Here is a 23,602-nt window from a genome sequence, read left to right on the forward strand (position 1 = left end):
TGTGGAAGGTCGCCTCGGTCTGTTTAAACTAAAAGGGTTCCGCAAATATGACTACCCTACGAGGCGGAAAATTGGGCACCTCGGATCAACTCGCCAATCCGACTCTGTGTGTATAAACGCTCGCAGCTTGCCGGCAAAACAGCCCAACATTCGCGAAAAATCTGGCAGTGTAAAAGGGGCTCATGAGTGTTAAAAATAGGTACTAGTGGTCTGGAGCTGTGCAGCCCTCCACCTCCCAAGGATAACGTCAGCTCATATACATGTAATCAGACCTACATCACTTTAGAACAAATTATATGATACATATGAAACTGATAAATGTAACATATCCATGGTTTGTAGAAACATACAATGCCAACATTTTTTTTCTGGCTGTGGGGCTGGTTAATCTTCGCACAGTCCCTCAAATTTTCTTTTAGAAAAAACTATAACGTCAGCAGAGAAACCAGTCGACCCCGTGACCCAGCAGACTTCTGCTTCACCAGTTTGACTGTTAGGGATATTTGCTTGTTTGTAGCTGGAGGGGAATCAGTCTGCAGCTCCAACAGACACTCCAGTTGGATTCTTGTCTCTTTGTGGCGCACATGAGCCAGAGTGTCTACATTTATGCATTAAACACAAACTTTGAATTTGATCTTGAAGAGGAAAATGACATAAAAGCATGCCAGACTTCACCCTGTGATTTACTTGATGTTTTCATTCTGTGGTTGTTTTGTAAGTTGATAAATTGACTGTGGAGATAAAAAGCTTTATTTTGAAATAATTACAGGGAACAGGCTGAATATAACCTAACTGCTGAGATACATGCATACTTCTGGTGCCATCAGTGGGGATTTTCATATTGATTGAATCTTTTAAAAAGAGGTTGTTTTTGGTTTTTTTGTTTTTTTAAATCTAGCAGCAAACTAGTCAGATGCTTTTGCACAGTTACTCAAACTTCTATGATTTATAAATCATTCTTCTATCACCTCCTCTTGATGCCACATTAAAAAATACAAACAAACAAAGAAAAAAACTGCCAGCTGGGAAAACCCGTTCACGTCACACCCATCAGTCATAATTACAAGTTGGATATTGAGGAGTTTGTTTTTTTTTTTTTGTTTTTTTTTTTAAGTCTTCACATCTCCACCCAGCATTATTAGCTCCAGAGATGCAGCAGCAGATGACAAACATGCCACCAGAAGGCTTTTACCCACAGTAATGCAGACAGAGCAACTTATTAAATATGACAAACCTTCGCTGCAGCTTGTCTTTGATCAATTTTAGAGTCAGAAATGAAAATATTTTTGAGATTTTAATAGGTTAAACTTGTAATAAACAAACTCAAAAAGTGGATTTAGTGTTACGTGACTCATAAAACACAGCTTTAAGTGTTCAGCAGCAGGTGAGGTCATTAAAACACCTGGATTCACCTGCTCAGTTTGTTTTTTGTTTTGTTTTTGTTTTTAATGTAACACACCTTTGACCTTTGAAGCATCTTTTCTAAAGAACTTGGCCTCAGTCATGTATCCAAGAATGAGCTGTTTTCCTCTCCCTAACGAGGGCGAGGCCTGTGTTTCAGAGAATGGCAGGAATGTCACTGTCATGTCTGCACTCGTCTTCTTCAGCTCACATTTGTGTCGCTGCTCAGCTCTTCTTGATCTCTCTATAGCCCTACAGTTTTTCCTTTATCTTTGCTCGTTTAATCTGATTTAATTTCGACCTCTGGTTTGTTTTTCTGCATAATCAAGCAGAAAAAACGTCTTAAAAAGTTATTTTTATATCCTCTAAAGAGAAGAGGAATTCAAGCAAGACCACTTTTGAAAGAACAAATGACTCATTCTTACTTTTGCAATAAAAAGTTAATGTCAAGCAATAAACACACAATACACCTGGTTGTTTTGGTGCGCACCCGGGTGCAATTGCTGTGTTTCCACCAACGGGGCAGGTATGAAAGCACCCTTAAACATTATGAAAGACCTGGATATCAGCAGGTGTTTGGATTACGGATGCGCATGATTAGCTGTCTAAACCATTAAATGTCCACCCCCTCACTAGGCACCAGAAATATTAGTCGGTTAAACCAGTTAATGTTGTATTCATGTACAAGGCAGCTTAACTGTCATGCAGCCGCCCGCCACTAATAGGTGCTATGGAGCAGTCAGACAGTAGCCCCCTTCCCTGTGGTAATGCGCAAGTAAACTGGAGTTTAAAACAGCACGGTGGGAAATAAGAGCGATGTCCTCTCACAAAACCAGCACGGTATGGCAGTACTTTGATCTAGAATATGTAAACAAATAAACTGTCATATAATCACTCGACTTGAGCAATGCACATTCAACATGTGCATTTGGATGTTAACCTGCACGGAATGACGGCTGCTGCTAGCGGATTGTTTTCCCTTTTTTAGACTGGTCAACTAGTCTTAATTAAAATTTTCATTTAGTTGACTGGAAAATTGGTAGCTAGGAACATCCCTAGTTTGGATATGTGCAGATATCCCAACACCAACCTTTTCAAGAAGGTGGTTGAAGGAATAAAAGAGGGAGGCTGTGTTCCCACAGTCCAACAAGTCCACCATCGGTTGGAAGCTGCTGAATGGCATAAGCAGAAAGGTCATGTTAGGGCACGTAAATCAGAGTATGCACAGTGCGTGTAATTGGGAATATTAGTAGAATATTCATTTTCATTAGCCAGCAGTTTCATAGTAATATTATCTTTGTTTGAATAAAGGCAAAAAAGGAATATTCTGTGCCTGTAAACATAGTCAGTGTTGTCTTCTTCTAACAGCTGCAGCTCCAGACGAACAAACATGGCTCCACCTCGATCTGACGCTTAAATGTTTCTTGTCTGCCCCTATGTAAACTCTTTAATTTTTTAAGACACATTGTAAAGTCGATAAATAGCTGAAGGGTCCAAGTCTATTCTACCGCAGACACTTTCTCTGTCGTCATCAAAGACTCCAATCATCACCTCTTCTCTGTCTTCTTCTCAGCTTTTCTTTCTCACCTCTCTGTTTCTAACCTTTGACCTCTTAGAATGTCCTGTCATTGAATTACTAGCGATTTTCTTATTTATTCTATGACCTCTTGTCTTGCTTCTGCTCTTATCAGTGGCCCAAAAAATTTATCAGTTTCTGTGATAAGATTCAGTGACTCAACAAAAAGGTATTTTTAAAGACGCTGACTGCTGTTTGCTTTGTAGTCACTGCCTGACTCACTCAATGTCTCTCTGAGGAAGGTTTCATAATGAGTAAATGTAAAGGTGGCTGAGCAGGCAAATATTTTGCAAGTTTAATCAGTCAGAATATAAAGTTGACTGAGATTAGACTGCACCGTAAAAATGTGCTCAAAGTAGCAGTGTCAGACTAAAGTGCACTAATGTGACCTGAATCTGTAAGAGACCAAAAGAATTTTACGAGGAAAGTTTATTCATATTCACTAATCATTTAAAACTGACTTAGATGTTCTAAATGTCGGAGAGATAGATCTAGATTTATATATGTAATTTAATCTGTTTCACATGTGTCTAAATCTATTCAGATAAAGTATGTTCTTGCTGTTGTTGTACAAGTTTATTCATTAGGATAAACCCCTAAAGACGAACCATCTTGTTTTCAAGGGGCTTGCATCATACCTACAAACAGAAATGGATAATAAGACACAAAACAAAGACATTAAAGTCATGAAAAGACAAAACAACAATCAACAGTTATTATTAGTTATACCTGAGCCCTATACATGAATTAATAATAGAGATTAAACAAACAAACACAAAAAAACCCCACAATGGGATAATTAAAAACAGGCGTGTCAATAGTGTTAAAAACAAATTTAACACATAAAAACCACAAAAAAAAAATAAGTATAAAAGCTCATATTTATATTTCCAGTCTTCTCAATATCACATTTCCCTGTTGGCCTGATTTACATCGAGTACACTTGTACAGCTAGAAGTGACCAGATGAGACACACAAGGTAGAAAATGCTGATTCTGTGATATGTTGAAAGCACAAACTCAAAATTGTTGATACGTGTTTTATTTTTCTGAAAATATGCGAAGCAGAAACATTTTCACACTGCCGTTTTCTTCTGAAACATTTTGGGGTTTTAAAGGAGCTAAAATGTTGTTGAGAAAAATCGGAATGTAAGTATGCTAGGGAAAACTTAAGCTTTAAAGCGTATATAGAAAATAAATGAATAAATGTCGGCATTGTATGTTCCTGCAAACCAGTGATATGTTACATTTGTACCTTATTATTTAGCAAATACGTTGAAACTTTACATTTCTTTGTGTCTCAGCAACGGCACGGTTAATGCGTGATTAGGTTTAGGCACAAAAACCATTTGGTTATGGTTAGGAAAATACCATGTTTGGGCTTAAAATACCCAGTCTGGGGGGGCACAACATGATTTTGCCAAGTGGGACATGGTCCTGGATCAACATCCCACAGTCCTCTGACATCATCAGTGTGCTGCTCCTGTGCTTCTTTCAAAACTCCTTTGTGCTTCTACAGAGCTAAGCTAGTTTTCCCAAATTGAAGTTAGTACAATTGAACAAAAACCTCAGCAACTCTGAATGAAAAAACATGTAAGCTACTGCAGAGTTAGCCAGTTAGCTTGCTAAGTAGGTAGGCTATGCTAACAAGTAAGCTTGCCAATAGGCTAGAATATTGTTCAGTGTGCCAAATGTATCCTCCACAGGTCTTTGCAACTGCAAAATGACATTATCCTTGCTCATAATGTTAATGAACAATATTTTAGCCTATTTGTAAGCGTACTTGTTAGCATAGCCTTTCTAGTGAGCAAGCAAACTCACTAACCTTGCAGTAGCTTACATGGTTTTTGTTCAATGTTTCTGAGGATTTTGTTCAGTTGTAACTTTAATTTGGAAAGATAACATAGCTTTGAAGAAGCACAAAGGGATTTTGAAGGAAGCACAGAAGCAGCACACTGATGATATCAGAGGGCTGTGATTGGTTGATTGCAGTGTAGGTCCTGGAATACAATGTGGGATGTTGATCCGGGGCATGTCCTACTTGGCAAAATCACGTCATGCAGTCTGAGGGCACAATGCCTGCTGTAAAAGCAGCAATGTTTTAGTAAAAAGCCAACACTGAATTGCCCGAAACTGCAGTTCCTCTAATGGCCAGTTGAGGCTGGCTCCAGAAGTGAGTCAATCCCCATAGACCCTCATGTTTAAATGCACAACTTTACAGCAGAAATAAACCTGTTCACAGCCTGGTACAAGGTCTCTATAGATAATTTTAACATTCATGACAACTGTACAGGGGGATACATTTTATAACTCAACCGATTACATTTTATTAAGGCTTTAAGTTATACATGATTAAGGGTGTGGCTGCTCTGCTGATCGAGTCCTTGGGTTCTCAGTCAGATCCACCCCTCACTCTTCCACAGTGCTAGCCTCTCACCCAAACATGGTCACTTCTGGCTCTAAAAATCAACAACATGGCAACAGTTGTGATGCTGAACTAGACGCTTCAAAACCAATGGATGATGTCATGGAAGCTACATCCATTATTTTTACTATGGTCTATGGTAAAAAAACAAAAGCTTTTTGTGCCTAAAAAGCAGCCTGAAACAGCAAAAGGTCACTAAGAAACAACCAGTTTTGTTTTTGTTGGTCTCAAACAGTGGTCTGCAGCCTGGCAGGTATCTCGTCAACATGTCACACCATCCACTACTCCCTCCACCTCCTGATGACTACATCAGCTCATATACTATGTATATGATAATTATGAAACGTACAAATGTAAAGTATTTGTTGTTTGCAGAAAAGTACAGAGACAACATTTTCTTCTGGTGACTGGGCTGTCAGCTTTTTGCTCCAGCTTTATACATTAGTCACTACTTAAAAGACCTTTCACCTTCTTCCTGTGTGTTTGTGTGTGTGAGGTGGTTTGAACACTACAGCTCTGTATCAGTGTGTGTGTGTGTGTGTGTGTGTGATGAGATTACATCATCCTGAAATCAAGGAAACGATAATGCTGTCAGATAGACGATCAGTGAATCAGTTGAGCACAGAGAGCTAATTCCCAAAATGAAAGATATTTATCTTCAAAATTCAAGGTTGTTTTTTTTTTTTTCCTTTTTGTTTTTAACAAACCCAGTGGTGGTTGTTGGTAGTGGTAATAACACAAGCCAAGAAATTAAAGCTCCATCTATCCTTAAAAACATGTCATAATATTTAATTTTGTTGATATGAGTTTATCTCAGTTTGCACGTAACTGGTCATATTTATTTATATTTAATCTTGTTTCTTCTCAGTGTTCGTACCATGTGAAACCATAAACAGTGTCATTCTGCTGATATCACAGATATATGTGAGATGTGCTCCAGAGCAAGGTCATCGCTGCTGCCGTACTAATGCCTGTTTTCTGTTGTGTTTCTGTTCTCAGGGTTGAGTCACCGTACTAAAGAAGTTCCCGCACATTGCTGGTGAGTCTCTCTTGTAACTGCACTCTTTATAACAAGCAAATAAAAGCATGTCAACCTACAGTGACATTAAAACCAGTCAGTGCCAAAGAAAAGTAAAAACAGACAGTCAGACATAAACTGTTGAATAAGAATTGAACTAAATGTGTAAACATCAGGGTGTCTGCAGGGCCTTTAAAGCCATTAAGTAGTCTTAAATTTGAATTTGTGAGGTCATAATCACCACAAATGCTCTATTCTTATTTAGAAATCTTTTCACTTCTTTTTTTTTTGTCAAAATGAGTCAAGCTCATCTGCATGAAAGTCCACATTTCTGATCTTACAAATCTTCAAACCTACCACTAAGCCTAATGCTGTGTTTTGATTTTATATTATATGTGCATTTACTTTTTGACAAAATGTAGAAAGTCATTCACTCTAATAACCAAATTCCTACATAAAACCTAACTCTGTACAGAACCATGTATGAACTACTTACCATTATACTAACCTGCAATGCTTTTTTTTTTTTTTTTTTTTAAATCTGTCTTAAATTTGATTAAAAACTACCTTGAAAAGGTGTCAAAAAGCATTCAGTTTAAGTGTATGGGACTTAATATGATACAGTCTCTGGCTTTTGTTTGATATCTATTGTCAGCAAAAAAAAAAAAACAAAAAAAAAAAACATTGCAAGTCCTGGGACACATTTACGATTTGTTAGCATAATTAGCACCCATTACCTCAAGGGCTAACATGGCTTGTTTAATATATTTCATGAAAATTGCTGTCACCCTAAACGTCCTGCTGAACCCCAATCAAACTCAAATTCTGTGTGGAAGTAAATTAACAAATAGTCATATATTCGTAGCGAACAGCTAAATCCAATTCGACGGACATTATTCTGAGTCAGGTACAGCCCTAGTGGACACCCTGTATGTTACTGGGATATGAACAGAATGATGTTAGGTTACAGACTGTCTTTAAAATGAAGTCAGTATTCTAGTAGAGTGGGTGGCCACTTTTTGCACACAATGTCCAAATTTTTATCCAGCACCATATCTGGTGTCCATCTGCATACAAACAGAAATATTTCTGTACAATAAACAGATGTATTTATTAGCGTAGTGTTACATCCATACTGCTAATTGGAGAGATTTTCAAAGTGTATTAATATGCTAATTAGATCATATATATCACAGTATATCATATTATATAATACTGCAGGAAAGTGATGACAGACTTGTTTCTGTGATAAACTGAAACAGTTTGAGTCGTCTTGATGTCCCTGAAGGAGCCTCTCCTCCTCAGACACTGACATATGTGTATGCATGTACTGTGTGTGTGTGTGTGTGTGTGTGTGTTTTGTGCAGTCTGTGTTGAAACAGTAGCCACCAAGGCTGTCTCCACTTGGTCGAACAAACAAACCCCAAACCCTTGCGGATGTGTGTGTATGTATGTGTGTGAGATAAGAGTGTTGATTTAAAGTGGAGTCACACTCAGCCTGTCTGGGTTGGAGCCCTGAAGCAGCTTCTTGGTTTGAGCTTCTACCTGCAGCTTTTCAGGTGTTTTCAAGGAAATTAGCGTTGTTGGCTTTTTTCTTTGATCTCCCGACACTCTGCTGTAGATTCAGAAGCTAAATGTAAACTACAGAATACATTAAAAAAAAACCTATGTATCCTTAAGGAAACTTTTGTGGCTGAGATGCTCAGTAAACATAATAAAATAAATATGTAAATAGTATATGTATACTCCATATATATATACAGTAAAAGTAGAAAAATAAGCACATAAGTAGAATAAAGGAAAGTGCAAAGTACAAATGCCTTGTAACACATGACCTAAAGTTCAGGGCAGCAGTTATTATGTTCTAAATAAAATATACAGTATGAATATAAATAAAAAGTAATGCATGTTTGTCACTAACTAAAGAGTATCATATATGAGTAACACCCAGTGCTTAAGGCATTATTCACTCAAACTGTTAAGTTACAGCAAATAAGACAATAAGATAATTATAATAATTATTCTAATTATGATTTTAATTGAGTGCTAGTTTGGCAGTTTGTGACTGGTTGGTATTTATTTACACATTAAATCAGGTTTCCCAGACATCCAGTAATACTGTAATGCAGCTTCCAGAAAAAAAATGACAAATTCACAAAAATGTGTCAGTAAAGTTTGGGATCAGTGGTCACAAGACCCCCAAATAGTTTTTGTCAGATGTCCTTTCAGCAAACTCAACACTAATGAGGAATGAGATTGAAATTAAAATCATATGAATATCATCATTTTCAGTGTTTCACTAATTATGGTCTTTAATTTCAAATAGTATATCTCTACAGCACATTTTAACGACAACGAAATGTATTATTGTACAGAAAATATTAAAAGGTGAAAGCTAGCCACAAAAATATACAAATGAAAACATAAACCGTACTTTAATTACAGGAGACTTAGTGAACCTAATATCCAACATCGAAATCAGCTGAACTCAAATGGAAATATTTAGATTAAGCAGCACATCCATTCAGCCTCTCTTGGCCCCGTTCTCTCTTTCTGTTTATCAGACCACAAATGACACAAGAATTAGCTAGCTAGCCACCCCACTGACCCTCCACCTCATTACCCGCTACTATAGACTACGTCAGGGGGTCTCCGGAGACTGGCCTTTGGTTTGGCAGTGTTGAAAATTAACTTTTTGTCTACCTGTCACTGTGGCTGGTGGAATATCTAAAACCTACAGCCACTCAATAGACCACCATTGTTTTATTGGCTGGTGAGTGAAGCAAATCTAGCAGTCACTTGCATATGTACCAGCACTGGCTGGTGCCTGGTGCTAATTTCAAACCCCAGTCAGCAGCTGTGGAAACTCAGTTTCAGCCAGTGCAAAACCCCAAGTGCCAGGTGTCACAGCAGGCTGGTGGCCAGCAACAGCGCTGGGTCTAACCTGTGGAAAGGCAGCAACAGAAAGTTTGCTGATCCAGCAATGAATGAGGGCTGTTCGGTCATTAGAGGTGGGGTTTGCACTGGCTGAATTTGGGTTGCTGCAGCCGCTGTCTCCAGAGCTGCTGCCTGCTCTCCTCCTGGCAACGTGGTCTGTAGAGGCGGGGTGAGGCAGAGGACACACTCGGATTCAAGGCTCCAGCTAACGCTTGTTACATAAACGTGAACATGAAGCTGCAGCCTTTAGCTCCAGTTAGCAGAAGGCTAAACTATTAGTGACACTTTCACTCCATCTCACTTCTTTACTATTGACATGTTAACATGACATATTGACACACTGCCTTATTTCATTTATTGTCAGACTCTTTTAGATAAGTGTATCTTCCTGTTTTGGATTGCACTGCAGGGTAGGCAGTTGTTGCCAAAGCTGGAATAGCAACTTTCTTTGCAGGATTCTCCACCAGTGAATCACATTTTCACCCTCTGAAGGGATGTGCACACACTTCTGTTTCTGTAGAACAACCAATGGGAACGCCCTTTCTCTGAAATGACCTGTGATTGGTCAAAGTCTCCCATCATGGGCTAGATTTTCTAAAGCCTGAAAACAGAGCCAAAGAAGGGGTGCAGAGTCTAGTTTTCTCTCAAAACCGCTTGAATTAAAACATGCTTAAAGTTTATTATGAGATTTTAATGAGCTCTTGTAACCTGTTTTTAAATTAGCTGAAGTATGAGTCATTAATGAAGGTTAACCTTTCTCCTTTCTTGAAGTTGGTGAAGCAAAAACAGGTTTAACAAAGACAGGCATGGATGAACAACACGTTTACAAAAGCTTACACTGTGAATGCATGTTGGGGTTGATATGATGCAGAAATTCATGTATGGGTGTGGTGTGTGTGTGTGTGTGTGTGAGAGGCAGATGTAGATTTTCCTTCACAGAGAAATGTAAATATAACAGAGGAATAAAAGTAAAGAGAGGGACCAGGTGGAATTTAAAATGAAATTAATACCTCTGCAAACATTCTCTTCTGTCTTCGTTGTCTTTTTAGCATCTGACCGTTTTGTTTCCCATGATCCATGTGTGCAGCCGGGGAGGAGCGTCCAGTTGGATCCAGCTAGTTTCCAGTGAAGCCCTTACTAAACCAGATTTCCCATCACCCCCTCTCTTTTCTCTCTCCCTGGATGAGGACAATGGAAACTTGATTTGACCCAAACAGTGGATGCTATCAGTTTGGATTTTTAGCTGGACTCTTCACTGTTTGTTCCCATCTAAATTTTTAAACATTTTTGAGTTTTTTTTTTTCACCTTCACCATAAAGTCATCCACCATCAGTGGATCATCACCTCCTTCTCTCCTTCTCCTCCACCTGGTGTTAACAAACGTCATCCTTCACCTTTTGTCTCGTTCGCCGCTTCCTATAGGAAACTAAAAACACAGAGGAACTCTGTGTGACGGAGACGTTTCCTGGACTGAAGCTGATGGACTGGCGGTTACGATGAGTGACTCTTTATCCTGCTGGAAACCTGAGGAGGAAACACACACACATGCTGGCCACACATGTAGACATTTAGGATTCTGGTTTTAAATAATATCTGAAAAAAAGTTGTGGTTTGATTTATGTCACTCTCTGCGCCAGGTGGGTGGAGTTTAGCTGATGGGGTCGCTTCAAGTGCAGCAAAGGAGTTAAGTTTTAGATGCTCCTCTGCAGTTGACAGCGTTACTGGAGGACAGTTTGATCCAAAATACCTCAGTTTCTCTGGTGCTCACTATTTTGAGAAAGCTTTCTAACACACCTGTTGAGCCCACTTTGTAACAAACATGCCGCCAGTTGAGTTTTTTTTTTTTTCTTTACTGAGGTTAGTACAAAACTTTATTAGCAATATTGTCCCTCTCTGCGGCTGCTTTCCTTCATTTTTTAGTTTTCGTTCAACACAACATAGACGTTCGCCACTACTGAGCTTAAAGCTGTAAACATCTTCAACACCTGGAGCACTGAAATAGAGCGGTGGTTTAGCTTTTAACCAGAATGTATCTTAGGAATAACCATATTTGTTTTTACAGCCTACCTGTCAGCCAATTAGAAACAAGTACAATATGTATTTTTAAAGTTTTTATTGTCATTTTTAACTGGGCCGTTGATGTTCCTGAAGGAGTATTCCTTTCCTTTAAAGAAGTGTTTTAGAACATGCAAACACTAACAGCACAAAATAGATCCATTATTGATGTCACTTTTCTTCAAAATATGCTTATTTTATGTGTTTGTATGAAAAATATCATATATTTTTTTTAACTGTCAAATATCGATTTCAGCTTCAGAAATCCAATATTAGTCAGGCTCTAGGGTCTGTACACATGAAAAGATAAAATAGAAATAGATACCCAAACACTCAGCTACTCTCCTTCCATAATCTTTGCTGTGATTCTGGATTGCTTGCTCTACCTTCATCCTCCCCTCTGTTTGGTCCAGGATCCTCTTTAGTGTTTGTTTAAGTGATGGTTTGCGCCTTCTGTGGAAAAGCATGAGAGTAGAAAGAGGAGGAGGTTCATGTTTAAGGTGGCACAGACAAGATTCAACACGCAGGGATGGGTCAGGGTGGTGAAGGGGGAGAAGAAAGAAAACGGAAGAGGAAAAAAAGGGTGGGAAGATGTTTGTCAGCGGCAACATACTTTGAGTTTTGGAGGGAAAGTTTTGGTGAGCTTCAGGGCGGTGCTACTGAATTTTTTTTAAACAGTCTTTACCACAATTGGATCGAAGTTGTTTTAAACTAAATTATAGTATTCGCAGGTTAATGACACATCTGGCTTTCATCTGAAATGTTAAAGAAAACAAACCACTTTTTGTGTTATTTGAAGTTCAGCTTTTTCACTAGATCACACTCCTTTTCTTGAGTATTTTGTCATCAAACCTCAGATGATTTCTCCTGCGCTTTGAGCTGATGGATGATTATTTTTGTTTCGTTTGTGTGGTTAGTGGTTGTGTGTGATCTCAGACTTCAACATGCACTGATCTCCGGTGAGATAAGTATTTATTTTGTTTAGAAAAAAAACCTTAGTAACTGGAGCTGAAGATCATAGCTGGTCTGCAGAACACACATTCAAAATCGCAATCGTTTGTGCAGTCGAAGATGCTCAAATTGACTATTAAAAAGTTTTAAAAACAAGGTGTCATTTTCAACATATTTATGTGTCCAGTTTGGGATAACACAGAGCACAGAATGTATTAATAACAACACACATAGATACATTTTGTTGTCCTTAACAAGTCACATTTATATGTTGAAAATGACCCAAGTAGCCTTAAAGAGAAACTGCCCTCACTGTAAATAATAGAGATAGATACACTGTAAACAATTTGTGACGTTTTTGGAAATATATGTGGGGTTTTTATTTCTTATCATGATTCATTTGTTAAAAAAGGTTTGTTTTTGTTCTGTCATTTTGTTAATGTTTACAGAAACTGTCTCGCCTTTGTGAAATTCCTGTAAAAATCTTAAAAGATAAAATAAATGTCCCCAAGGTGAAATTCTTGTCCTGTTTAAGATAAAAGTTGTGGAAATATTTTCCTAATTTTGCCTCATTTATTGTGTTTTTTTAATTTATATTTCACTGTGACTTGAACACAACCAATCAGAGTCTGAGTATCTTCAAACTGTCCAATCACAGAGAAAGGTGAGTGTTTTCTTTGAGACTGTTGGTCAACTGTGTGAATGCATACCTTGTGTGTGTGCGCTTGTGTGTGTGTTTTCTCTACGGAGTCAAGGAGACTAGGGCGTGGCAGGTGAGGAAAGACAGGAAAAAGCCCTCAGCCGTAGATCACACACACAGACACACACACTGAAAACTATCCGTCTCAACAAGTCATTTCATCTCAGTTTCAGCTTTTAGGTCTTCCTCTTAAAGACACATTGATTATAGACAATGATTATAGACAATGAACTAGATAAAAAATCTAAATCTGGGATGTTATTGTTTTCAATTGTTGAAAAATATTTGTTCTGACATTTGTAAAATGTTCTTACAGAACCCCAAATAAAACCCTAAAACCAAATTATATGAGTCTCAAAAAGAGTGAAAAAGTGAAGACCAGAGAAAATCCTCAAAAAAGTCCTCACTTTCTAAAAATATTCTCTCAAGGTCGAAAACTGTATTTGGTCCTCACAGAGACAGGAGTACAACCCACAGCATAATCTGTGTCTGCTTGTGCTCTCTTCCTGTGGGTCAGATTAACCTCCAGTTTATTCTTTTTCTTCAAAACACTCCAGAGATAAACAGAGAACACACACACACCATCAATGTCAGGAAATCATATGCATTTATCTTTGCTCTTGCAGTCCTTGGGTCTGTGGGTCCTCTGGCTCAGCATCACAATTTATTGGTCGTACTAATGTTTTAGTCCCTCATGAACTTTGTCAAGGTCTTTGATGAAACATTATCTTTGGCTTGAAATACCTGCTTCAATTGCTATCAACATGACTGGAATGTGTTGTTTATCAGGTGGAATTACTACTAGCAGCAGGTCAAAGGTCATGTTTCAGTAAGGTGTTTGCATGTGTGGATGAATGTTTTCATTTCAGTCCCCAGCACAAGGGCGTAAATATAGACAGTGCAGGCAGTGCGGTTGCACTAGGGCCCATGGGGTGGAGGGGCCCGACTGCCACCTGGAAATACACCCGTTTTCTGGTCATGACCTCTCTTGAAAAAATACCCACTATTGTTGCTACAAACACAACTGGAAATGTTCCAAACTATTGTTAAAAATCACCCACTTTTGTTGCTGTCCCAGACTCTTGTTAAAACACATTCTCTTTTGTCAACATCAACGCAGCTGGAGAAGTCACAAACTTTTGTCAAAAATACCTGCTTTTGTCAACTCAGATGCTCCTGGAAATGTCCTGAACTCTTGTCTAAAAACTTGTTGCTGCAAAAGTGGCTGGAAATGTCCCAAACTCTTGTTCAAAAGACACCTGCTTCTGTTGCTACAAATGCGGATGGTAATTTCCCAAACTCTGGGGGAAAAAAAAAAAAAAGTTGTGCGGCAGCAAAGTGTCACAACCTCTTGTTTAAAAATACCCACTTTTGTCACTACAAATGCAGCTAGAAATGTAACAGCTTCTCATTAAAAAATACACACTTTTGTTGTCCCATATGCTGCTAGAAATGTTCTGGCCTCTCGTTATGCCATACCTGCTTTTGTTGCCACAAATGCAGCTGGAAATGTCATGATCTCTAGTTAAAAATACCCGCTTTTGCCACTAGAAATGTAAAGAACTTTTTTTGCTTGACATGCTCCTGAAAATGTCCTTTACTCTTGTAAAAAAAAAACAAACAAAAAAAAAAAAACAGTTGTTGCTACGAAATTGGCTGGAAATTTCCCAATCAACATCTGCTTTTGTTGGCACAAACGCGCTGGAAGTGTCCCATTGTCCTGTCAAAACATATCCCCTTTTGTCACCACAAATGCTGTAGGAAATGTCCTGAACTCTCATCAAAAAATTAAAAAAAAAAAAGTAATGCTTTTGTAGCTACAAATGCAGCTGGTAATGTCCCAAACTCATTAAAAAAAAGAAAGAAAGAAAAAAAAGTTTTTTGTTGTTAAAAACATGGCTGGAAAAGTCATGAACTCTCTTTAAAAATACTCAATTTTTCCACTATAAATGCAGCTGGAACTATAAAGAGCTCTTGTTAAAACATAACTGCATTTGTCGCCACAAACACTCTAATATCCTGAACTCTCGTTAAAAAACACCTACTTTTGTCACCACAACTGCGCTGGAGGTGTCGTAAACTCTGTTAGAATTAGTGGCTTTTGTCACCACAAATGCTGCTGGAAACGTCCCGAACTCTCCTTAAAAACAACCACTTTTGTTGCCACAATTGCGCTAAAAATGTCCAGACCTCTCCTGCTTTTTTCACCACAAACGTGGGTGGAAATGTCCTAACCTCTCTGTGAAAAGTACCTCCTTTCGTCGACCAGGGGCCACTTATCACTGAGCGACCATGCTGTGATACAGCATGTTGTGACTGGAGCAGTGTGAAATGTCAGTGACATGTTTGAGGTTAACCTCAGGAGGAGAAGAGTCCTGTGGAAGTGAGTTCTGCATGTGAGTGAATGACCTCTGTGGTGTCTATAAACTCACAGCAAAGCAACACAAACACACAATCTAACACAAACACAAAGACAGCGACTGCTTACATCAACAGGGGGGTAAATACTGGTTATCAACACACACACACACATGCACGTACACACACACACACACACACAGAAAAAGATCTTTTTTTTATAAATTAAAGCTTCCTCCTTCAATATCAACCCACTTTCAGACTGAACCAAACCTAATTCACTTTATACACATTTTTCTCTGTTTATCATCTTGTTACATACATAGGTTTTGTTATTTTCATCTCTTACCTCAGTCACTAAAGGCTTTTATCTTGTTTTGGCAACATATGCTGCATACGTTAGTGCTGGGGCAGTGGCGTAAGGTAGTTACAATGAGCCCCAGTGCACGCTATTACGAGGGGCCCTTTCACACACACACACACACACACACACACACACACACACACACAGTTTTAGGTGTATATTTTAGCAACAGTGTGTCTTACTGCCACTTCTACGTTACATCCACTTGATATTGGACACATTAACATACATATTACACAGCAATCATCATTACCTATCTGTATAAGACAAATCTACAAAAGAACATAGGAAATTATTAGTTTAACTTGATAGTTTTTTTTTTGGTAAATTATAGGTTTTTTAAATAGTTCATGTAGAATAAGTTTATAATTTGTTACAGATTGACACTGTTTTACAAAACTAGAAAATCATGATGGAGATGGGTTTGCCTTATTTAGGGCATGTATGGAAAATAGCACCATTTTTGTTTTAATGTGAGTTCTTCTTTGAACACAAGTGTATTTCCAGGTGGCAGTCGGGCCCCTCCACCCCATGGGCCCCAGTGCAACCGCACTCCCTGCACTGTCTATATTTACACCCCTGTGCTGGGGACTGAAATGAAAACATTCATCCACACATGCAAACACCTTACTGAAACATGACCTTTGACCTGCTGCTAGTAGTAATTCCACCTGATAAACAAATGTGTGGATCAAATGAGTCTCTCAGCACCATTCTCCTGACACCTGTCATTTCTGTGAAAGCCTGAGAGCTGCAGATTTAATAAGATACAACACAAAAGAGTTTCTCTACACCTGCACACAGATAACCTGGAAATCCAGATGCCCCGCCCCTAGCAAATTTGAATTTGCACTGCACGGGGATCTGGCCCCAATGTGCAGAGTCCGTTGAATCACCAATCGGACCAGTCAGATCAGTCTACCTGACAGAGGCGGGCTTTGGGTGGGCGTAACATGAGGAAGACAGCGCTGCGCCGTAGGAGTCGAAAAGTAAACAGAAAAGATGGCAGCTGCCGAAGGACCACGTCCATTCAATTTAGCTTTGGAAGAAACGCTAAGCCAACTACACTTATCTTTTTCCTTGAGAGAGGAACAGAAGACTGCCCTAGAAGCCTTCACTTCCAGGAAGGATGTTTTTGCTGTTTTGCCGACGGGATACAGCAAAAGCATAATGTATCAGTCAGTCCCCCTGGTCGGCAAACAAATGGGGCTTAGTGTAGTGAATAAGTCACCTTGTGTTTGCTCTGATTGGCTATTGTGCTATCCAATTGCGTGCGGCGGCATTTAATATGCCTCAGTTAGTGCCGCCCCTTGGGTAGGAAGGGTGTATCGGTGAGGGCCAGACTCAAGATCTTTCTAGATTTGAGTCTGGATTTCCAGGCTAGCACACACATGCAGCGTCTCTGAAAAGACCTCATGTGACTCTGATACTCTAAAAAGTCAGTTAAGTTACGATTGTAGCAGGTATGTGTCAATATCAGATGTTTTTTCCATCAGGGTAAATTTCAGCTTCTCAAAGCAGCTTTTATACCTCGAGGCAGTAAGGTGTGTAGTGAGCTCTTAAAGGAACTCTAAAAACAAACTGAGGACAGGAGGGGCACAACTGTTCACACAAATGATCTCTGCAACATAACCATGGAAATCCTCTCATTTTTACTTCTTAACTCCTAAAAATAACGGGTGTGTCCAAACTTAAAGGCCCCATTCATTTTAGGCAAGAGATTATGCATATTTCTCAAAAAACATTCCCATTTAACTTTCCTTAGCTCTTAGCAACTTTGTGATGAGGTGTTCAGAGGACACTTCAATAAAGAGGAGTGCTGAAGACGTGTTCGCACTCTATGCAAATCAAAATTCAGAGGTGGCACAGTTGTATGTAGATTTTTCCATAGCATCTATCATGTTTGAATTTTAAAAATCAAAAGTGAGGACCAATGAGAGCCCAGTGATAGGTGTGTTCATCCAATCAGGTGCAGGAGGAGGGTTCATGTGTGAAGGAGTGAGCTGTCAAGTTACCGAAAGTACAAGCTTCTTTAGTTTAAATGAAGCCTTTTTCTCAGGGAGGCTTTGCCAGAACCAGTGAGAGGGGAGAAAATTGTTGGACAGATGGTTTTACAAGAAAGGCACTCAATAATTTAAAGTCTCAGACTCTGGTGTGTCAAAGAGATGAAGAGACCCCAGGCATTAAAACTGCACGGCTGTCCTGAACTCACATAAGTCATTTAAGTTCTCCTCAAGAAACCTCAAATACAACCGGAGAAGAAAAAAAAAGGAAAGTTCCTCCTCCTCTATCCTGAACACACAAACGGTCCGTGTTTCTGTGTGTGTGTGTGTGTGTGTGTGTGTGTTGAATCAGGTATAGATGACAAGACTGAACACGCCTGCAGCATTTAGTCAGGAATGTGTGTTACCTCTTATTGAGTCAACAATGAGCCATGCAGAGAGGAAAGAGGCGTGGTTAGACGTGAAAACATAACCATCACTTCCGCACTACAGCCCTTGAGCTTGAATGTCATGGTTCAAGTGTAAGATTTCAGTAACTACTACAATACTATACTATGATGTTTTTATGTTTTTTAATGACATACCATACTATTACATTTTCATGATTTTTTTGACATACCATAATATGACATTTTTCTGATTTTTGACATACTATACTATATTTTTTATGATGTTATTTTGACATCCTATGATATTTTTGTTTTTTGACATACTATATTATGACATTTTTATGATGTTTTTACATACTATTCTATGACATTTGTCTTATGATTTTGACAAACTATACTGTGACATTTTTATGTTTTTTCTGACATAATATACTATTACATTTTTGTGATTTTTTTTACATACTATACTATGACATTTTCATAATGTTTTTTTTTTATAAATATACATATCCTTAACTATGACTTTTTTTCTGATTCTTTTTACCTACTTTTCTGACATTTTTTGACATACTATACTAAGACTTTTTTGTACTTTCTTTGAAAATGGAAATACTATGACCCTTTTCTAACATTGTATAGTATTGCATTTTTAATTTTTTATGACATACTATACTTTAAGTGTTTTATCATGTCCTATTTAATGACATTTTCATGATGACATTGACAAACTACACTAAGACTATTTATGATTCCAACATACTAAACTGACATTTTAACAACATACCACAGTATGACATTTTTATGATCTTCTTTGACATACTATACTATGACTCTTTTTTCACATACTGTGCTATGCCATTTTTATGATTTCTTTGAACAAAATATTATATACTATTTTTTGACATACTACGCTATGAGGTTTTTGTATTCTTTTATAATAAACATTATTATGACATTTATATGTTTTTTTGATAACTACTGTGACATTTTTTATGATTTGATTTGACAAACTCTTGTATGACGGTTTTATGATTTTCATCATCATACTTTGTCAATTTCATCATTTTTTTTACATAATGCATTTTGACATTTGTATGATTTTTTTTGTCATACTATAATATTACATTTTAAGGATGTCTCATTATTTATCAGTGTCCTCTACTATGATCAGTTATGACATACTATACCATGACATTTATTTCTCTATTGTATACTACGACATTTTTTGACACACTATACTATGACGCATTTATGATTTATTTAAACATATTATTATATGACATATTAATTTAATACTATAATACTATGAGATGTTTAATGACATACTATGCTATTACATTTTTATGTATTTATTTACGACATACTATACTTTGTCATTTTAGGACATTTTTTATGACTCATCCAACTCAGGAGTTGGACTTATTCTTATTTCCTTGTCTTCCTACCATTTCCCAAGGTATTTTGATTTGCACCTGCCCTGTCACCTTTTATGTCATGTTGCACCAACTCCTAAATAAATGAAAAGATCATTTTGAACAGTATGTTTAAGTATCCTCACCACCCCCTTGTGGTGAAGCAGCTTATAAACTCAGACAGTTTGAATAAAGCCTGTTGATGTGTGTTTGCTGTGGAAGGAGAAAGGTAGCGATTGACTGTTGGTGTGTGAATGAGTTACATCAGCATTCAGACTTAATGGAACACACTCTCAGTTTAGACTAATGAGTGTGATTCTTTTACACTACACGTATACATTTTACACTGTGTTTCAGTGAGTAGCCTGTAGGCCAGTACCAGCAGGTTACACCCTCTATGTGTGTGTGTGTGTGTGTGTGTGTGTGTGTGTGTGTGTGATTACAGGTTAGAGTAATAACGGCCTTGTTGGGTGGAATGACGGAATAATAACTCACAGCTTAAACACAGAATGTCTTTTCTTTCAGCTCCACCGGTACAGAAGCCAACTGAGGACAAAAACACAGAAGGCAGAGAACTGATCTGAAGCGTGTTTAGTTTCTAGATACAAATTTGACAGCATACTGTATAGAGAAAGAGTAGAGAGAGAGTATGCCACTAGTTGTCTCTATTTCTTGTCACATTTTAAATGAATAATAATGCAAAAGTATTGCATTATTTATATATTTGCATTATTATGAACTAGGTGTCAAGGGTGACACTTGTTGAAAAAATGCTGTATTAAGGTATCGCCAATGCAAATTAACATTTCATACTGCTGGAGCTTCATAGTGAAAGCATTTCACCGGCCAAACATGAGTTAACTTTTATGTAATTTGTGTAATGTGTTGTTTTTATATATATATTGTGCTTAGTACTTACCACTATAGTTCATCAAAAGTGCATCTACAAAAAAGACAACAGTCATTTTTGGCATTTGTTGACAACAGGTTGGTGTAACCCCTTTGACAGTGCCTCTTCTTGGTGGGAATTTCACGCTGTTATGCCACCTAGCTGTTCTGTATAAAAGGTACAATAGCAATATGGGGGGACATCAGAGGTTGTCACAGCGCTGAAACAGTGTCTCTATAAACAGGACAGCTGACAGGATGGGATCAAACACAGCCCAGGTGTGACATTTTGACATGCTTTGCGTGCAACCAGCTGCAGAAGATTTAAACGTTGCTGGTCGCAGTAAGCGGCCAACTGATAGAGGAAGAACAGCAACCGAAAATGTCTGCAAATTGGGAAACTTATGATGTCTGGCAGCTCCTTACCCTCCAAGCAACCATATAAGAAAGACGAGAATTATTACCATGTTAATGTCATTGTTTTTGTTTATAAAGCACTGCCGATGAGTATATTATGTCACACCAAAGGCTGATTCTGTTGTAATACATACATGCCCGTCATGCCTCTTAAGCTCCCGAGATGCTGGCATGCTGTGTACCATCACACACTGAGGCAGCATGATCCCACTGAAGTAAAAATGCAAGCGCAGCATAAAGAAGGGACTTACCTTGCTACCCGTAGACTTCTGTGAATTGCAGCGTAAAATCAGATCACAGTGGCTCACAGAAAGATGAAAAAAGGCTAATTATTGCCTGATGTCTTTATTAAAACAACATTAGTTTGTTTTGCTGCCCCCAGAACTCTCTGCAAGTAGTCTTAAGCCAACTGTCCTGTTACCACCAGTAACTACAGGTATCACGAAAAAAGATTGCCACTTCAAGTATTGTTTACTCCACTGGACTAGACTGAGTCAAATTCAAGGCAAGTCAAACTTTATTTGTAGAGCACATTTAAATACAGCCACAGTTAACCAATGTGCTGAACAGTAGTGATGGCCAAATTAAATCAAGACACACTTTTCAGTAAGCGGCACTGTTGATCAGAAAAGTAAATAATTTTATTCAGTTCAGGATGAACACTTCAATAATTCAACCCATTTCAGATAAATATCTCTTTCCTTATTCATACTGTGGTCAGGCAGTCTCAGCCAAACAGTTTTAGCTGTGCCTGTGGAGTTGCAAGCAGTGCATATAAATTAATCTACTACACTGGTGAGCGATAAAGTTGATCACAAACTTTCAGCCTTAAATTCTACAATCACATCTCATCACCAAATCTTAAAAAGAAGTTGAAGCTCGTCTATATACAAGATTAACCAACAAATATGCACAAAAACCTGACTGAATTAACATCCAAATCACCAGAACTGGCACCAGAAATGGAACTGAACATTTCTACAAACCATGAATATGTTAGATTTGTACATTATTATGTAATGGATAAGTTCAAACGTAATGTTTCAACAATGCTGTGTTTAATGCATGGTTATGTACAGACACAAAAGCTATTTGATCATGTTTTGGCTAAAAATACCCAGTCATGGGGGCACAATGCCTGCTGGAAAAGCAGGAATAGCTCTGTAAGAAACAAGCCATGGGTTGCTAAAAAACCACAGAGATTTGTGGGGTGAAAAGCTGCTGCGAAAAGAGCCACAGGTCGCAAAAAAACACCCACATTAGGGGACTGAAAAGCTGCTGGGAAAAGAGCCATGGGTTGCTAAAAAAACACCCACATTTTGGGGCTGAAAAGATGCTGGAAAAAGAGGAATGAGTTTATTTTATGAGTCCACTAGATGGCACTCTTGGTTTGTAGAGAGTGGCTCAAAGAATGGCAATTCAATGTCAAATGCTTCATGAGGCTTCATTTGGCCATCACTACTGAACAGTCCAAAAAAATCAAACAGATAAATACAGAAGCAAACAACAGTAGAAACAGAAGAAAAAATAAACACAGTAGAGCACATTGCAGCACAAAAGAAAATGATTGAATCAATCATTCGCCAACAAAGGGAGGTGGGTCTTCAGTAGCGACTTAAAAGTTTCTAATGTCGAGCAGTTTTTATTTGTACAGGTAAGCAGTTCCAGAGCTTAGGGACAGCCACCACAAAAGCTTGGTTGCCACTGTTTTCATGCTTCCTTTTGGGTACATTCAGGAAAATCTTATTGGTTGAACTCAGTCCTCTAGCTGGAGTATGAAGATGCAGTAGTTCCGCTAGGTAAGGTGGCACCAGACCGTTTAAAACCTTAAAAACCAGCAATAACACCTTAAGGTCATTCCTAGAATGAACAGGAAGCCAGTGGAAGGAGGCCAATATTGGTGACGTCTGATCTACACCCACATACAAAGAATTACAACAGTCTAGCTGAGAGGTAATAAAAGCATGAATAACTCCAGTACCGAGTGATTCAAATATCATCACAGTTGACTCCCACTGTGATCAAAAAGAAGACAACAGTATAAATAGAGTACTACTTTTTTTTTCTTTCTTTTTTTGGTGCATCACTTGACTTGGACACATGTAGACTGGGTCTTAACCTGATCTGAAACGACTCAGACTTGGTCTGTTTCAGATTTGACTTGAGAATATTTTTACATTTCAGGAAATATGCTCATTCTCCTTTGTGACTAAAGTAAGATGTTCAGATTGATTTCACTCTGTCTGTACTTTGAGTATGAAGTTACAGCAGCTGATTAGCTTAGCTTAGCATAGCATTAGGGGCATCGTAGTAGAGGGGAAAGTAGGATTGATTACCCGGAGCACCAATGGAAGGGGGGCCCTTGAAAAGCCTGCAGTGAAAAGTTTGGTTTTGTCTGCCATATTTAAAATTCTACGTAATTAGTGCCATAACTAAATAAAATTAGGCAATCAGTTAGCCTGGCTCTGACCAGAAGTGACATAATCCACCACCTCTAAAGCTCACCGATTAACATGTTGTATCTCATTTAATTTGAAGAAGCACTGAAATGAAAAGGTGTGGAGTCACATTGCTCCACATACATGTACACACAAAGGTCAGCCATGAGAAATTTGGCATCTTATAAAACTTTGGGATCATCAGAAGAGTTTAAACTAAACCTCTGCAGGTTCCAGCAGGGCCTGGCTGCTCTACATGGCAATAAGCAAA

At 38.3% G+C, this 23,602-nt stretch overlaps 1 protein-coding gene across 1 annotated transcript in view; it reads left to right on the top strand.

The window, feature by feature from the left end:
* Window positions 1–12,924, top strand: part of LOC117263978 (cell adhesion molecule CEACAM20) — a 44,992-nt gene extending 32,068 nt beyond the window's left edge. The window contains exons 9-10 of the mRNA XM_033637726.2: window positions 6,401–6,440; window positions 10,406–12,924. Coding sequence (XP_033493617.1) covers window positions 6,401–6,419 — 19 coding nt within the window. The 3' untranslated portion in view covers window positions 6,420–6,440; window positions 10,406–12,924. The remainder of the gene's footprint in view (window positions 1–6,400; window positions 6,441–10,405) is intronic.
* Window positions 12,925–23,602: the final 10,678 nt, after the last annotated feature.

Source organism: Epinephelus lanceolatus, chromosome 16 (genome assembly GCF_041903045.1).
Source record: "Epinephelus lanceolatus isolate andai-2023 chromosome 16, ASM4190304v1, whole genome shotgun sequence".
Taxonomy (NCBI): Eukaryota; Metazoa; Chordata; class Actinopteri; order Perciformes; family Serranidae; genus Epinephelus; species Epinephelus lanceolatus.